Source organism: Littorina saxatilis, linkage group LG7 (genome assembly GCF_037325665.1).
Source record: "Littorina saxatilis isolate snail1 linkage group LG7, US_GU_Lsax_2.0, whole genome shotgun sequence".
Taxonomy (NCBI): domain Eukaryota; kingdom Metazoa; phylum Mollusca; class Gastropoda; order Littorinimorpha; family Littorinidae; genus Littorina; species Littorina saxatilis.
Window position 1 is genome coordinate 28,294,838 of NC_090251.1, and position 12,498 is coordinate 28,307,335.

A 12,498-nucleotide genomic window follows, 5' to 3' on the forward strand; every position below is an offset into this window, starting at 1 on the left:
ATCGTGTGAGTTTTACAACCAGAGGGGAAAAGCTTTGGAGAAGACCATCTGTGAAAAGCTTTGAATTTCAGTAACCTCACATTTACTCTTGTCAGCTGTTCAAACTTTGGCAAATCTGAATATATGGACTGCATGAAAATGACATTTCCTTGTAATCTATTTTTGTTGTTTACACACAGGTGCCGCCGACGCCACCACAGCCAAAGACCTGCACAGGACCCGACTCGCGTGAGGTAATTTTCTTTTCAAGTTAATCTAAACAACGAAGTGACTGTGGTAAGATTTTTTTGTTTGTTTGTTTGTTTGCTTAACGACCAGCCGACCACGAAGAGCCATATCAAGGCGGTGCTGCTTTGACATATAACGTGCGCCACACACAAGACAGAAGTCGCAGCACAGGCTCCAGTAACATTATTCTGACACCGGACCAACCAGTCCTAGCACTAACCCCATAATGCCAGACGCCAGGCGGAGCAGCCACTAGATTGCCAATTTTAAAGTCTTGGGTATGACCCGGCCGGGGTTCGAACCCACGACCTCCCGATCACGGGGCGGACGCCTTACCACTTGGCCAACCGTGCCGGTTGTGATAAGATAAACAAAGTTTTAAAAAAACAAAGGATTACTGTACTCACCGATACAAAGACACAAGACGATAACGAATTTTCGCTTCTGGAAGCTTCATCAGGAAAAACAAGAACACAAAAGACAATAACAAGTCGCGTAAGGCGAAAATACAATATTTAGTCAAGTAGCTGTCGAACTCACAGAATGAAACTGAACGCAATGCCATTTTACTCGTAGCATCGTCAGTCCACCGCTCATGGCAGCCAAAGGCAGTGAAATTGACAAGAAGAGCGGGGTAGTAGTTGCGCTAAGAAGGATAGCACGCTTTTCTGTACCTCTCTTTGTTTTAACTTTCTGAGCGTGTTTTTAATCCAAACATATCATATCTATATGTTTTTGGAATCAGGAACCGACAAGGAATAAGATGAAAGTGTTTTTAAATTGATTTGGACAATTTAATTTTGATAATAATTTGTATATATTTACTTTTCAGAGCTTGTTTTTAATCCGAATATAACATATTTATATGTTTTTGGAATCAGCAAATGATGGAGAATAAGATGAACGTAAATTTGGATCGTTTTATAAATTTTTATTTTTTTTTTACAATTTTCAGATTTTTAATGACCAAAGTCATTAATTAATTTTTAAGCCACCAAGCTGAAATGCAATACCGAAGTCCGGGCTTCGTCGAAGATTACTTGACCAAATGTCAACCAATTTGGTTGAAAAATGAGGGCGTGACAGTGCCGCCTCAACTTTCACAAAAAGCCGGATATGACGTCATCAAAGACATTTATCAAAAAAATGAAAAAAACGTTCGGGGATTTCATACCCAGGAACTCTCATGTCAAATTTCATAAAGATCGGTCCAGTAGTTTAGTCTGAATCGCTCTACACATACACACAGACACACACACACACACGCACGCACATACACCACGACCCTCGTTTCGATTCCCCCTCGATGTTAAAATATTTAGTCAAAACTTGACTAAATATAAAAAGCAGACGCAACACGGAACGAACAAGGTTTGAAAGACAATGGAAGGGAAACACGCAAAAAGGGGAAGCAACTCTAGGAACGGAAATGAATGAAAGGGGAGAGAAGTGGTTGGATGATGTCAAGGGCACAGGCGTTTTGTTTGTTTGTTTGTTTGCTTAACGCCCAGCCGACCACAAAGGGCCATATCAGGGCGGTGCTGCTTTGACATTTAACGTGCGCCACACACAAGACAGAAGTCGCACGCGGCAGCACAGGCTTCATGTCTCACCCAGTCACATTATTCTGACACCGGACCAACCAGTCAAGTTAATGTTTTATTCAACAACCCTTTTGATGGTACATGTACAAGAATGTATCAAGAAGACCAAAGCCCTCACGACTCATGTCTCCATTCTATATCTCGTTCGATAAAGCTCCTGAACATTGTGGAAGCCGTATTGTTTCGTCACCATCCCTCCACTTGGTCACATTCCAAAAATAGGAACAGCATGAGTGCTCTCTCTGTGTACAGATTGAATGTTTTTGATGAAATAATCTCGTAAAAGCCACATACAAAAATGCTAGCTTACCTCAACAAGCAGTTGGGGTGTTGTTTTCTGGTATGTAACCTAGCGTAGGGATGGTCTTATCCCATGGAAAAACGTGGCCACAGTGAGCTAAACTGTTTTCACGAGAAGGTCTGCGCCTTTAAATTTCAGTTTCATCATCGCTCATATCATGGACACTTTGTGGTTTTTCAATGTGCAGGGGCTGGGCGCTGTACCAAGCGACGTGGTGACCGCAGACCCCTTCACTGTCACCACTTGTCCGGTGCTAGATCCTCAGACAGGTAATCACAGCTATCATGGACGTCGTGGACTAGCTTTATACAAATTCTGAAACTGATTGTTTGTTTGTTTGTTTGTCTATTTATTTCGTTGTTTGTTTCTGCGTTTTGGAGTTGTTGTTTTGTTTTCTCAAGATGTCCCCTCGCTTAGCAGGATGTAGTGAACTAACTGTTTAATCCTGTTTAGTTTGATGCCCTATCTATCTTTCTATCGTGTTTGTCTGTCTGTCTGTCGGTATGTTTGTATGTCTGTCTGTCTGTATCTCTATCTCTCCCCCCCCCCCCCTTCTCTCTCTCCCCCTCCCTCTTCCACTCTCTTGTTCTCTCTCCCTTTCTCTACCTCTCTCTCTCCTGCTCACTCTCTTTCGTTTTCTCTCTCTCTCCCTCTCTCCCTCCCTCTCACTCCCCTCTCTCTCTCACTCCCCTCTCTCTCTCCCTCCCCTCTCTCTCTGTCCCTCCCCTCTCTCTCTCTCCCTCTCTCTGTCTCTCTTCCTTTCTCTCCCCCTCCCTCTTCCTCTCTCTCTTCCCCTCTCTCCTGCTCTCTCACCCTCCCTCTCTCTTCCCTCTCTCTCCCCCTCTCCCCCTCTCTCTCCCTCCCTCTAACCCTGTCTGTTTTCCCATGTTAGGTCGCGGTGCCCCCGAGCGTCGTGGCTGCTTCAAGGACAAGTCGGCCACACCTGACGTCCCCTTCTTCACAATGGACTTACCCAACGGCATGACGCAACAATGGTGCCAGGACAGGTTAGAGTACCCTTAAACCAAGACTGTTGCTCTCTTGAACTCTAGTTTTCAGAATACTGACTTGTTAAATGGTCTATTGTACAGTTGCAAACACTAACAAAGTGGTCCGTTTTGTGTGGGGGGGGGGGGGAGGGGTGGATGGGAGGGGTGTGTGTGTGTGTTAGTGTTAGTGTGTGTTAGTGTGTGTTAGTGTGTTAGTATAAGTGTGTGTTAGTGTGTGTTAGTGTGTGTGTGTGTGTGTGTGTGTGCGTGTGCGTGTGTGTGTGTGTGTGTGTGTGTGTGTGTGTGTGTGTGTGTGTCTGTGTGTGTGTGTGTGTGTGTTTTGTTGTTGTTGATGTTGGTTTCTTTTTTGCGGTCATGAGTTCCTCTATGATTGACTCTCACATAACCAAACTTGGCATCGTACTTCTTCGTGTATATATTGGAAAATTGTCATGTTGGTGTCATTCTAAGGTTGACAGTGATTTCCGTTGCAATATTAATTCCAAAACAAAAATTCCACTCTGCACCAGGCTTTTGGTATGGGGACGGATTGGGCTTATTCAAGGTCAAAGCCTGTACAGATCTGTAGTGGAAGGGAGACCTGTACAGTCAAACCTGTCTGTACGGACTACCGAAGAGATCGACCAAAAGTGGTCGTTATGGACAAGCAATCGTATACACCCACAAAAACTAGTCGGCGACCCTTTGGGGTGGTTATTGTGGGTATTTGGTTTTTGATCGAGAGGAGGTTGCCACAGCCGGTTCGACTGTATAGTCAAACCTATCTAAAACGATAACCCAACGGACAGACCGGTCGCTAAAGACAGGTGGTCGCTATGGAGAGGGGATTTTTTTTAAACAAGTCGGAGATCCTTGGGGTTGGTCTTGTGTAAAGGGGTCGTTATCGAGAAGTAGTTGCCTAAAAAGGTTCGCTGTAGCTTCAACGACTAAAATAAAATAAAGATAGGTTCTTTATCTGTTTCGCAATTGTTTGTCTGTCTGTCTGTCTGTCTGTCTGTCTGTCTGTCTGTCTGTCTGTCTGTCTGTCTGTCTGTCTGTCTGTCTGTCTGTCTGTCTGTCTGTTTGTGTGTCTGTCTGTCTGTCTGTCTGCTTCAAAGACATTTCGGTCGACTGTACTAGAAAATGTCACGTTTTGTTATGTCAATCCAGGTTTCCCAATTGCTTCGTTTCCGGCCGATTTATGTGGAGCACGTGATGCGCACAAAAAATATTGGCGGTCTAGAAGTGTCGTCTGCGCAATGATCGCGGCTTTCTTGACCGCCAAGGACGACCACGCACATTGTGAGACGTCATTCGGTAGACCTCAATACCATTCTTGTTTGTTTTATATTGTCAACGATGGCGATGTTTTTGTGTGTGTGTTTCAGGTGTTATTATCGTGGCTACACGTACTCTGCCGTGACGTTAGGCAGGCGCTGTTCGTGTGGCGACACGTTCGGCCTGTTTGGCGCCTTGGCGGACAGCAAGTGTTCGACTCCCTGCTCCGGAGACAAGGCCAGCACGTGCGGCTACAAGAACAGAGTAGAGGTCTTCACTACAGGCCTAGGTCAGTTGTTCGGAATAGTGTCAACCTTCGGCATCTGTCAAGGTCACATTAGTGCTATATAACGGGTCCGGGTAAACTGCACAAACACACACAAATTGTACAAATAAAAGAAAGAAAAGTAAGCTTACGGAACGTTTATGATTGTTGACAAAACGAAACCTTCACGACCAGGTTTAAACCCGATGGTGATGAGAAAAGTATGTTTGACTCTGTCAATTTAGTATCTCTCTCTCTCTCTCTCTCTCTCTCTCTCTCTCTCTCTCTCTCTCTCTCTCTCTCTCTCTCTCTCTCTCTCTCTCTCTCTCTCTCTCTCTCTCTCTCTCTCTCTCGGGCAGATTTTAAAAAAAGGCCCAGCTAAATTGTTCTCCTTGTAAAATAAAGTTCAGTCTCAGTCTACCAAGGGCAGATTGTAAGAAAAGGCGTAGCCTTAAATCTTAATCCTTGTTAAATAAAGTTCAATTCAGTTCAATTCACCCCCCCCCCCCCCCCACCCCCTTTCTCCCCCCCCCCCCCTTCATCTCCTCTCTCTCTCTCTCTCTCTCTCTCTCTCTCTCTCTCTCTCTCTCTCTCTCTCTCTCTCTCTCTCTCTCTCTCTCTCTCTCTCTCTCTCTCCCTCTCTTTATCAGGCACCATTCAAAATAACTTACCTTACACACTGCAGGTATAAAACCAGTCCCACTTCGATGCGGACCGAACAACCTTGGCGAAGTGGTCGACGGCGTGTGCTTGTACGCCGAGCATCAGATAGTGACGGTGGGGGAGGCACAGAGAGTGTGTGCACGACTGGGAGGAAACCTCGTGGCCATCGACTCCATGGAAAAACAGGTCAGTGTCCGCACGCCGGTCAAGGCAAGTTGGTGGAATCATGTCCAAAATCTGAGCCATCATGCCAACACGATGCCGTCATGGTACAATGCTGGTTCTTGTGGGTTTTTTAATGTCCCCACAACCGGTTTGGCTATCCCCTGATAACTTAAATTATTACATGAAAAAGATTAACAAAGGTATATGTCTCCCTGACGGATTGTTAGAGTCAAACTGAAAATTAAACAATATCAGGGGAAGAAACTTTTAATTTGCAGGGATATATTTGATTCTCATGAAAAATAACATTTTCACGTAATAATGTTTAGTATCTGGTTTTAGCTCTATTGAGTCGTCAAACATAATTACCACCATTTTCACTGTGACCAGGGGGCAGTGGAGTACTACCTGAGGGACAAGATGACCCTGAGCAAAGTGTGGACAGGCCTCAACAACGCACGTGATTCCACCGTGTTTGAGCAAAGGGACGCCTCCCGCCTGGGAAGCTTCACCTACTGGAAGGGCACCAACGGAGCGGATCTGACCAAGCCTTTTGTCTGTGAGTAACTGCAGCTGCTGCTGCATATATTGCCATGGAAATCTGAGCAGGCCTTTTGTCTGTGAGTATACTGCTGCGCATTGCCATGACAATCTGAGCAAGCCTTTTGTCTGTGAGTAACTGCTGCGCATTGCCATGGAAATCTGAGCGAGCTTTCTGTCTGTGAGTGACTGCTGTGCATTGCTATGGTAATCTGAGCGAGCTTTTTGTCTGTGAGTAACTGCTGCGTATTGCTATGGTAATCTAAGCGAGCTTTTTGTCTGTGAGTAACTCCTGCATATAGTGCCATGGAAATCTCAGCGAGTTTTTAGTCTGTGAGTAACTTCATGACAACCTGAGCAAGCCTTTTATCTGTGAGTAACTGCTGCACATTGCCATAAAAATCTGAGCGAGCTTTTTGTCTGCGAGTAACTGCTGCATATTGCCATGACATTCTTTACTTGAAGATTTCGCTGTTAACGAATCAATTAACAGTCTTCCTTTCTTTATTCTTTTTTCTTTCTGTCTTTTTGTTTTCTTTACTTTCTTTCTTTCTTTCTTTCTTCTCTCTTTTTCTTTCTATCTCTCCGTCGCTAAACTTTCAAGATTTTGACTTTAAAGAGGTCGCAAAACATAACAGTATATTTAATAAGACTCACTGAATTTACCTGTCGGCGTTTCGTTCACTTTCAGACATCACTGGGGTGGACGGGTATAAGTGGATACAGACAAAGGACTCCCTCACTGCTGCTCCCCTCTGTGACCTGCCTCTGTCCCCACCCGTATCTGACGTGGGTAGGTCGGGTATTGTGTGTGTGTGTGTGTGTGTGTGTGTGTGTGTGTGTGTGTGTGTGTGTGTGTGTGTGTGTATTAGAGTGTGTGTGTGTGTTTGTTTGTGTGTGTGTGTGTTTGTTAGTGTGTGTGTGTGTGTGTGTGTGTGTGTGTGTGTGTGTGTGGTATTGTGTGTGTGTGTGTGTGGTAGTGTGTGTGTGTGTGTGTGTGTGTGTCATTGTGTGTGTGTGTATGTGTGGTAGTGTGGTAGTGTGTGAGAGTGTGTGTGTGTGTGTGTGTGTGTGTGTGTGTGTGTGTGTGTGTGTGTGTGTGTGTGTGTGTGTGTGTGTCATTGTTAGTATTAATTGAGTCATATATTTACCATAGTCTCGTTCTGTCTGCGCCCATCGCTTACCTCTCTTTCTGTCTTTCTATCTCCATGTATAAACCTGTCCCTCTTTTTCTCTGTGCATCTATCGATATACTTATCTATCGAACTATCTACCGTTGTCAGTTTCTCTATCTCTGTGTTCGTCTGCTTAACTTTCAATATATTAACCAGATTCAAGCACAGCTAGAAAGAAACGTTCCTCCGGCCTGTATAATAAGCGATTCGGAAAAAACTCGGCTGCATCTTCCGACCAAGGAAAGTACGTAGCTACCTACGCAGACGACGGGGGCTATGTTGTCATGAAGTACGTCGACGACCAGGACCCCAGCACGGGCACAGCGCCCGGGTACCAGGCACCACCGGGTAGCCAGACCGCAGACCAAAGTCCATACCAGACAACCACGACACCCCAACCTAGCCAGACCACAGAACAAACCCCGACAAGCCCAGGGCTAACAATCTGGCTGAATGTTCCAAGCCCACCCGGAAGTGACGCTCCTTATCCGGGCCAGTATCAGCCTTCCGGCTATGACGTCACGCCTTACGGCAACGCGCCTTCTTATTACGCTACGCCAGCGCCCTCGGCTTACACGACAACAGCAGGAGCTCCCCAGGCACCTATGATGCCCCCGACGTCGACCCCAGCTCCTGCCCCTTACAACCCCCCACCCGAGCCGTCCTACTCCAGTGAAGATGTGGGACAATGGTTCGACACCTCAGGTGAGGGAGGAGCGAGTCTTCCCGTGGCGTTGGTTTTAGGGAACCCATTCCTCGACGTCTTCAGTTTGGTGACTGCCCCAAGAAACCTAGATCCAGAAGCAGTTGTGGTTTTTCCATTGTGGGCCGTTTTCTGTTTGGTGACTGCCCCGAGAAACGTAGATCCAGGAGCAGTTGTGATGGTTTTCCCAGTAACAGTTGCTTTTCTTCCTTTGGCCCTGCAGCGTTGGTTTTGGACATGCACCCACTCTTCTTGTTCGCCATCTTTGGTGTCTTATCCAAGACCCTCGATCCAGTAGCAGGAGTGGTCCTTTTCCCTCTGTTTTTACTCCAGAGCGTTTGTTTCAGGCACCTACAATTTTTCGCCATCTTGGTCGAACCCGTGTACATCGAGAACCTTCATTAGCACCAGCAATCTTTTGTTTCTCCAATTTTATCCACAGCATTCTTTTTGAACACCTATTCCTCCTCGTCGCCATCCCAAAGACCTCATTTGGTTTTAACCCCAAGAACTTCCAATAGCAGAGTTGCATTTTTTCCTCTCCCCTACCTCCCCCCCCCCCCCCCCCCTCCTCCCACACAACAGGGTTGGTTTTGGGAAAACCATCCTCCCTCTTCGCCATCCTGAACGACCTCAGTTAAAGTCTACTCCAAGAACCTCCTGTAACATCCGTGGTGTTTTTCCCTCCAATTTTATTCCAGAGCGAGGTGTGTCGGGTACCCATGCTTCTTCTTCGCCCACTTCACTTTGATGTCTTCCACGAACAACCTTGAGTGGCCTTTCGTCCGATGCAATCACCCCTCAGAGTGAACTAGTTCGGACATCCCTCTCTCTTTGCCATTCTGGACCATTTTTGACTCACATGCGAAGCAAAAGTGAGTCTATGTACTCACCCGAGTCGTCCGTCCGTCCGTCCGGAAAACTTTAACGTTGGATATTTCTTGGACACTATTCAGTCTATCAGTACCAAATTTGGCAAGATGGTGAATGATGACAAGGCCCCAAAAAACATACATAGCATCTTGACCTTGCTTCAAGGTCAAGGTCGCAGGGGCCATAAATGTTGCCTAAAAAACAGCTATTTTTCACATTTTTCCCATTTTCTCTGAAGTTTTTGAGATTCAATACCTCACCTATACATGATATATAGGGCAAAATAAGCCCCATCTTTTGATACCAGTTTGGTTTACCTTGCTTCAAGGTCAAGGTCACAGGAGCTCTTCAAAGTTGGATTGTATACATATTTTGAAGTGACCTTGACCCTGAACTATGGAAGATAACTGTTTCAAACTTAAAAATTATGTGGGGCACATGTTATGTTTTCATCATGAGACACATTTGGTCACATATGATCAAGGTCAAGGTCACTTTGACCCTTATGAAATGTGACCAAAATAAGGTAGTGAACCACTAAAAGTGACCATATCTCATGGTAGAAAGGGCCAATAAGCACCATTGTACTTCCTATGTCTTGAATTAACAGCTTTGTGTTGCATGACCTTGGATGACCTTGACCTTGGGTCAAGGTCACATGTATTTTGGTAGGAAAAATGTGTAAAGCAGTTCTTAGTGTATGATGTCATTGCTAGGTTTAGTTATTTGACCTTGACCCTGAAGGTCAAGGTCATGTAAAGGTCAAGGTCAAGCATGTGAGTCGTATGGGCTTTGCCCTTCTTGTGATGTCTACCTTGAGTAGCACCAGTACAGTGGTCTTTCGTCCGATACAGTCACCCCTCAGAGTGAACTAGTTCGGACATCCTTTTTTTTTTGCCACCCTGGATCATGCAGTTTGTTGTCTACCCTGAGAACCTGTATGTGTACAAAAAGTTGCATTTGTCCTCATGCCCCTTCGTCTTTTAAAAAAGACACCCCTCTTGTGCGGGATGGAAGACGATCTTTTCTCTTCGACGTGTTTTTTTTCAGGGAGTTTTGAATAATGTTTATCCATCACCTGGGACGCCCAAGGTGAGGGTATCATTTGTCAGTTTACCTTCTAGCACCCAGAGGACCTTGAGAAAACGTGACTATCCTCATTTTCCTACCTTAGCCTACCCATGTCCTAGCCTAGTAATTTCCTACCTTAGCCTAGCCATGTCCTAGCCTAGTAATTTCCTACCTTAGCCTACCCATGTCCTAGCCTAGTAATTTCCTACTGTTGCCAAGCCAAACCCTTGTCGAATTCCAACCCAGTCAAACCAGCCCTTTGTCGAACCCGAACCAGGTAAAACCGAACCCTTGTTGAAACTTTACCCTTTGAAGCGGAAATATTCTGAAAGCAATGGTTGGAGAAGTTCCGGTTGTTGCTGTTGTTGTGGTTGTGATGGTGGTGGCGGTGGTGGTGGTGAGTGTGTGCGTGTGTGTGTGTGTGTGTGTATATATGATGCGCGCGTGCGTGCGTGCATGCGTGCTTGCGTTCGTGCGTGCGTTCGTGCGTGTGTTAAGGAACAAACTTGAAGGTTGTCTGCGAACATGTTTTTAAGTCCTACTCTATGCCTCTCTAAAGCGAGCGGATGACCTTCAAAACCGCCTAGAAGCATCTGTTTTCTTCGTGTGTTTTTTAATAACATTTAAAAAATATATTTTCTGTTATTCTATTTGTTCCTACCCTGGCGGTCACTGTTTTACGTGTCAAACGAGAATGGCTATTTTTATCAGATAATATACGTTGGTTTTTAGAAGAAAGATGGCAATTTTACCAGATACGTGCTTTCTCACATAGGATGTTGCTCTACCACATAATGTGTTGCCCACCATCCTCACCCCTCCCCCCCCTACCACCGACACACACACACACACGCACCTGTCCCATCCAACAACAGTACTACTCCTTCAACAGCAAAACACAAAGACCCTCAGAACGATTCACACACTCAAGATGTGCATATCAGCGATGGTCACGTGTTGAATGATGACCAATCACTGTTGATTCACACGCTCACGGTTTGCATATCAGCCATGGTCACGCGTTGAATGTTGGACCAATGACTGTCGACAGAGGCGTGCGGGGAGAAGGATGAAGGACGTCGTTTTGGTGCCACTGGCACGTGCTACCTGGCTGTGCACCAACTGATGTCTCAAGAGACCGCTAACTACGCCTGTCGTACCGTCAAGGGGAAACTGGCTGGATACACTGACAGAGCGTCTGAGGTAAAGATGTGTTTGACCATACGAGTGGCATGTAGTCCTCCCCCTTCCACCTCCACCTTCTTCTTCTTCTTCTTCTTGGTTCATGGGCTAAAACTCCCACGTTCACTCATGTTTTTTGCAGATTTTTTAACAACCCATACAGTCTCTTTGGAAATAAAAATTGACGAGGAGTAGAGTGAAATGCCCCTTCAAGACCAGCCCAAAAACTCTGTTTAGACAAATGCGTTAGGAGTATTGTGGTAGTCCCCTTTATAGACCAGCCCAAAAACTCTGTTTAGACAAATGCGTTAGGAGTATTGTGGTAGTCCCCTTTATAGGCCAGCCCACCAAATGCCTCTTTGGACATATGAATTAAGGATACAGGGGTACCTCCTTTTTTAAGCCACACCCCCCCCCCCCTTAAAAAAGCCTCTTTTTTTAGACATATGAATTAGGGTACAGTGGCAACCCCCCCCATCACCAAAATGTGGGAGAAATTTTTTTTAGAAGAGATGGAGCCTTAAAGTGTAACTAAACAGACATTTTGAAGTGTCAGCTTTACTGAATTGCTTTATGTTTTGTCCAAGTATAGACCTGTAGAAGCGATACTGGACGATTTTTCCAACGTTTACTGTGTTTTCTGATTTACTACGATTTTTTAAAAGTGTTGAACCCATTTCAGATTTACCTGCTTATCTGTTCTTGATTTGATACTTCCAAAGAACAAGTGGTACTTTGAGTTCCGGTTTTATGTTTTAACCAATCAGAATTTGGTTCCTAAATAAAATCGTCTGCTGCCTGTCCCAGCAGAGTCGGCAACAAGCACTGCTTGCCACATGTGTGATGTTACCAACAGAAATAGCCACAAGAAAAATGTTCATTCAAAATGAACAGCGTCGATGCAATGTCCACCAAAGATTTATTTTGGGAAGTGTTAAAGGTTAGGGTCAAAAGTTAATGAATTGCATGTTGTGCTGGATATATAAATTGTTTATTTCAGTCAATGCTTGATTCATAAGTACATTTTTCAGCATGGTGCATCTACAGGAGGGTGCTCCAACAATGATGCATAGTGCCAACATTTAGCGCAAACTTTTCACAACAGTGCATTATTACCACAAAGCGCATACAGCGATTATATAGTAGCAAGTTGCACTAAACATTTGAACAAAATGCATTTTGTTCAAATGTTAACAGCACAGCACCAAGTTTTGCATAAGTGCACAACAGCACTGACCATTTCACAAAAGTGCATTACAGCTGTGACAATTTTACAAAAGTGCATTGACCATTTCAGGCAGATGGCTAACATGCAGATTTCGCTTTTGTCTGTCTTTCTTTGAAAAGTAGGCATGTTCAAGATCGATGAAGTCATGAGCAATTGGGTTAGATGACAGAAAAGATTCAAAAACGTCAGATTCAGTTAGATGACAGAAAAGATTCAAAAACGTCAGATTCAGT

The 12,498-nt window shown here is 45.0% G+C and overlaps 1 protein-coding gene across 2 annotated transcripts in view; it reads left to right on the top strand.

Moving 5' to 3' along the window:
• Positions 1–12,498, top strand: part of LOC138971086 (cell surface hyaluronidase CEMIP2-like) — a 76,194-nt gene that overhangs the window by 48,117 nt on the left and 15,579 nt on the right. Inside the window, exons 24-32 of one of the 2 annotated variants that reach the window (XM_070343685.1) lie at positions 180–233; positions 2,321–2,402; positions 3,026–3,140; positions 4,511–4,689; positions 5,351–5,514; positions 5,884–6,052; positions 6,725–6,826; positions 7,365–7,913; positions 10,907–11,058. In XM_070343685.1, coding sequence (XP_070199786.1) covers positions 180–233; positions 2,321–2,402; positions 3,026–3,140; positions 4,511–4,689; positions 5,351–5,514; positions 5,884–6,052; positions 6,725–6,826; positions 7,365–7,913; positions 10,907–11,058 — 1,566 coding nt within the window. The remainder of the gene's footprint in view (positions 1–179; positions 234–2,320; positions 2,403–3,025; positions 3,141–4,510; positions 4,690–5,350; positions 5,515–5,883; positions 6,053–6,724; positions 6,827–7,364; positions 7,914–10,906; positions 11,059–12,498) is intronic. The other variant, XM_070343686.1, reaches the window with a different exon arrangement.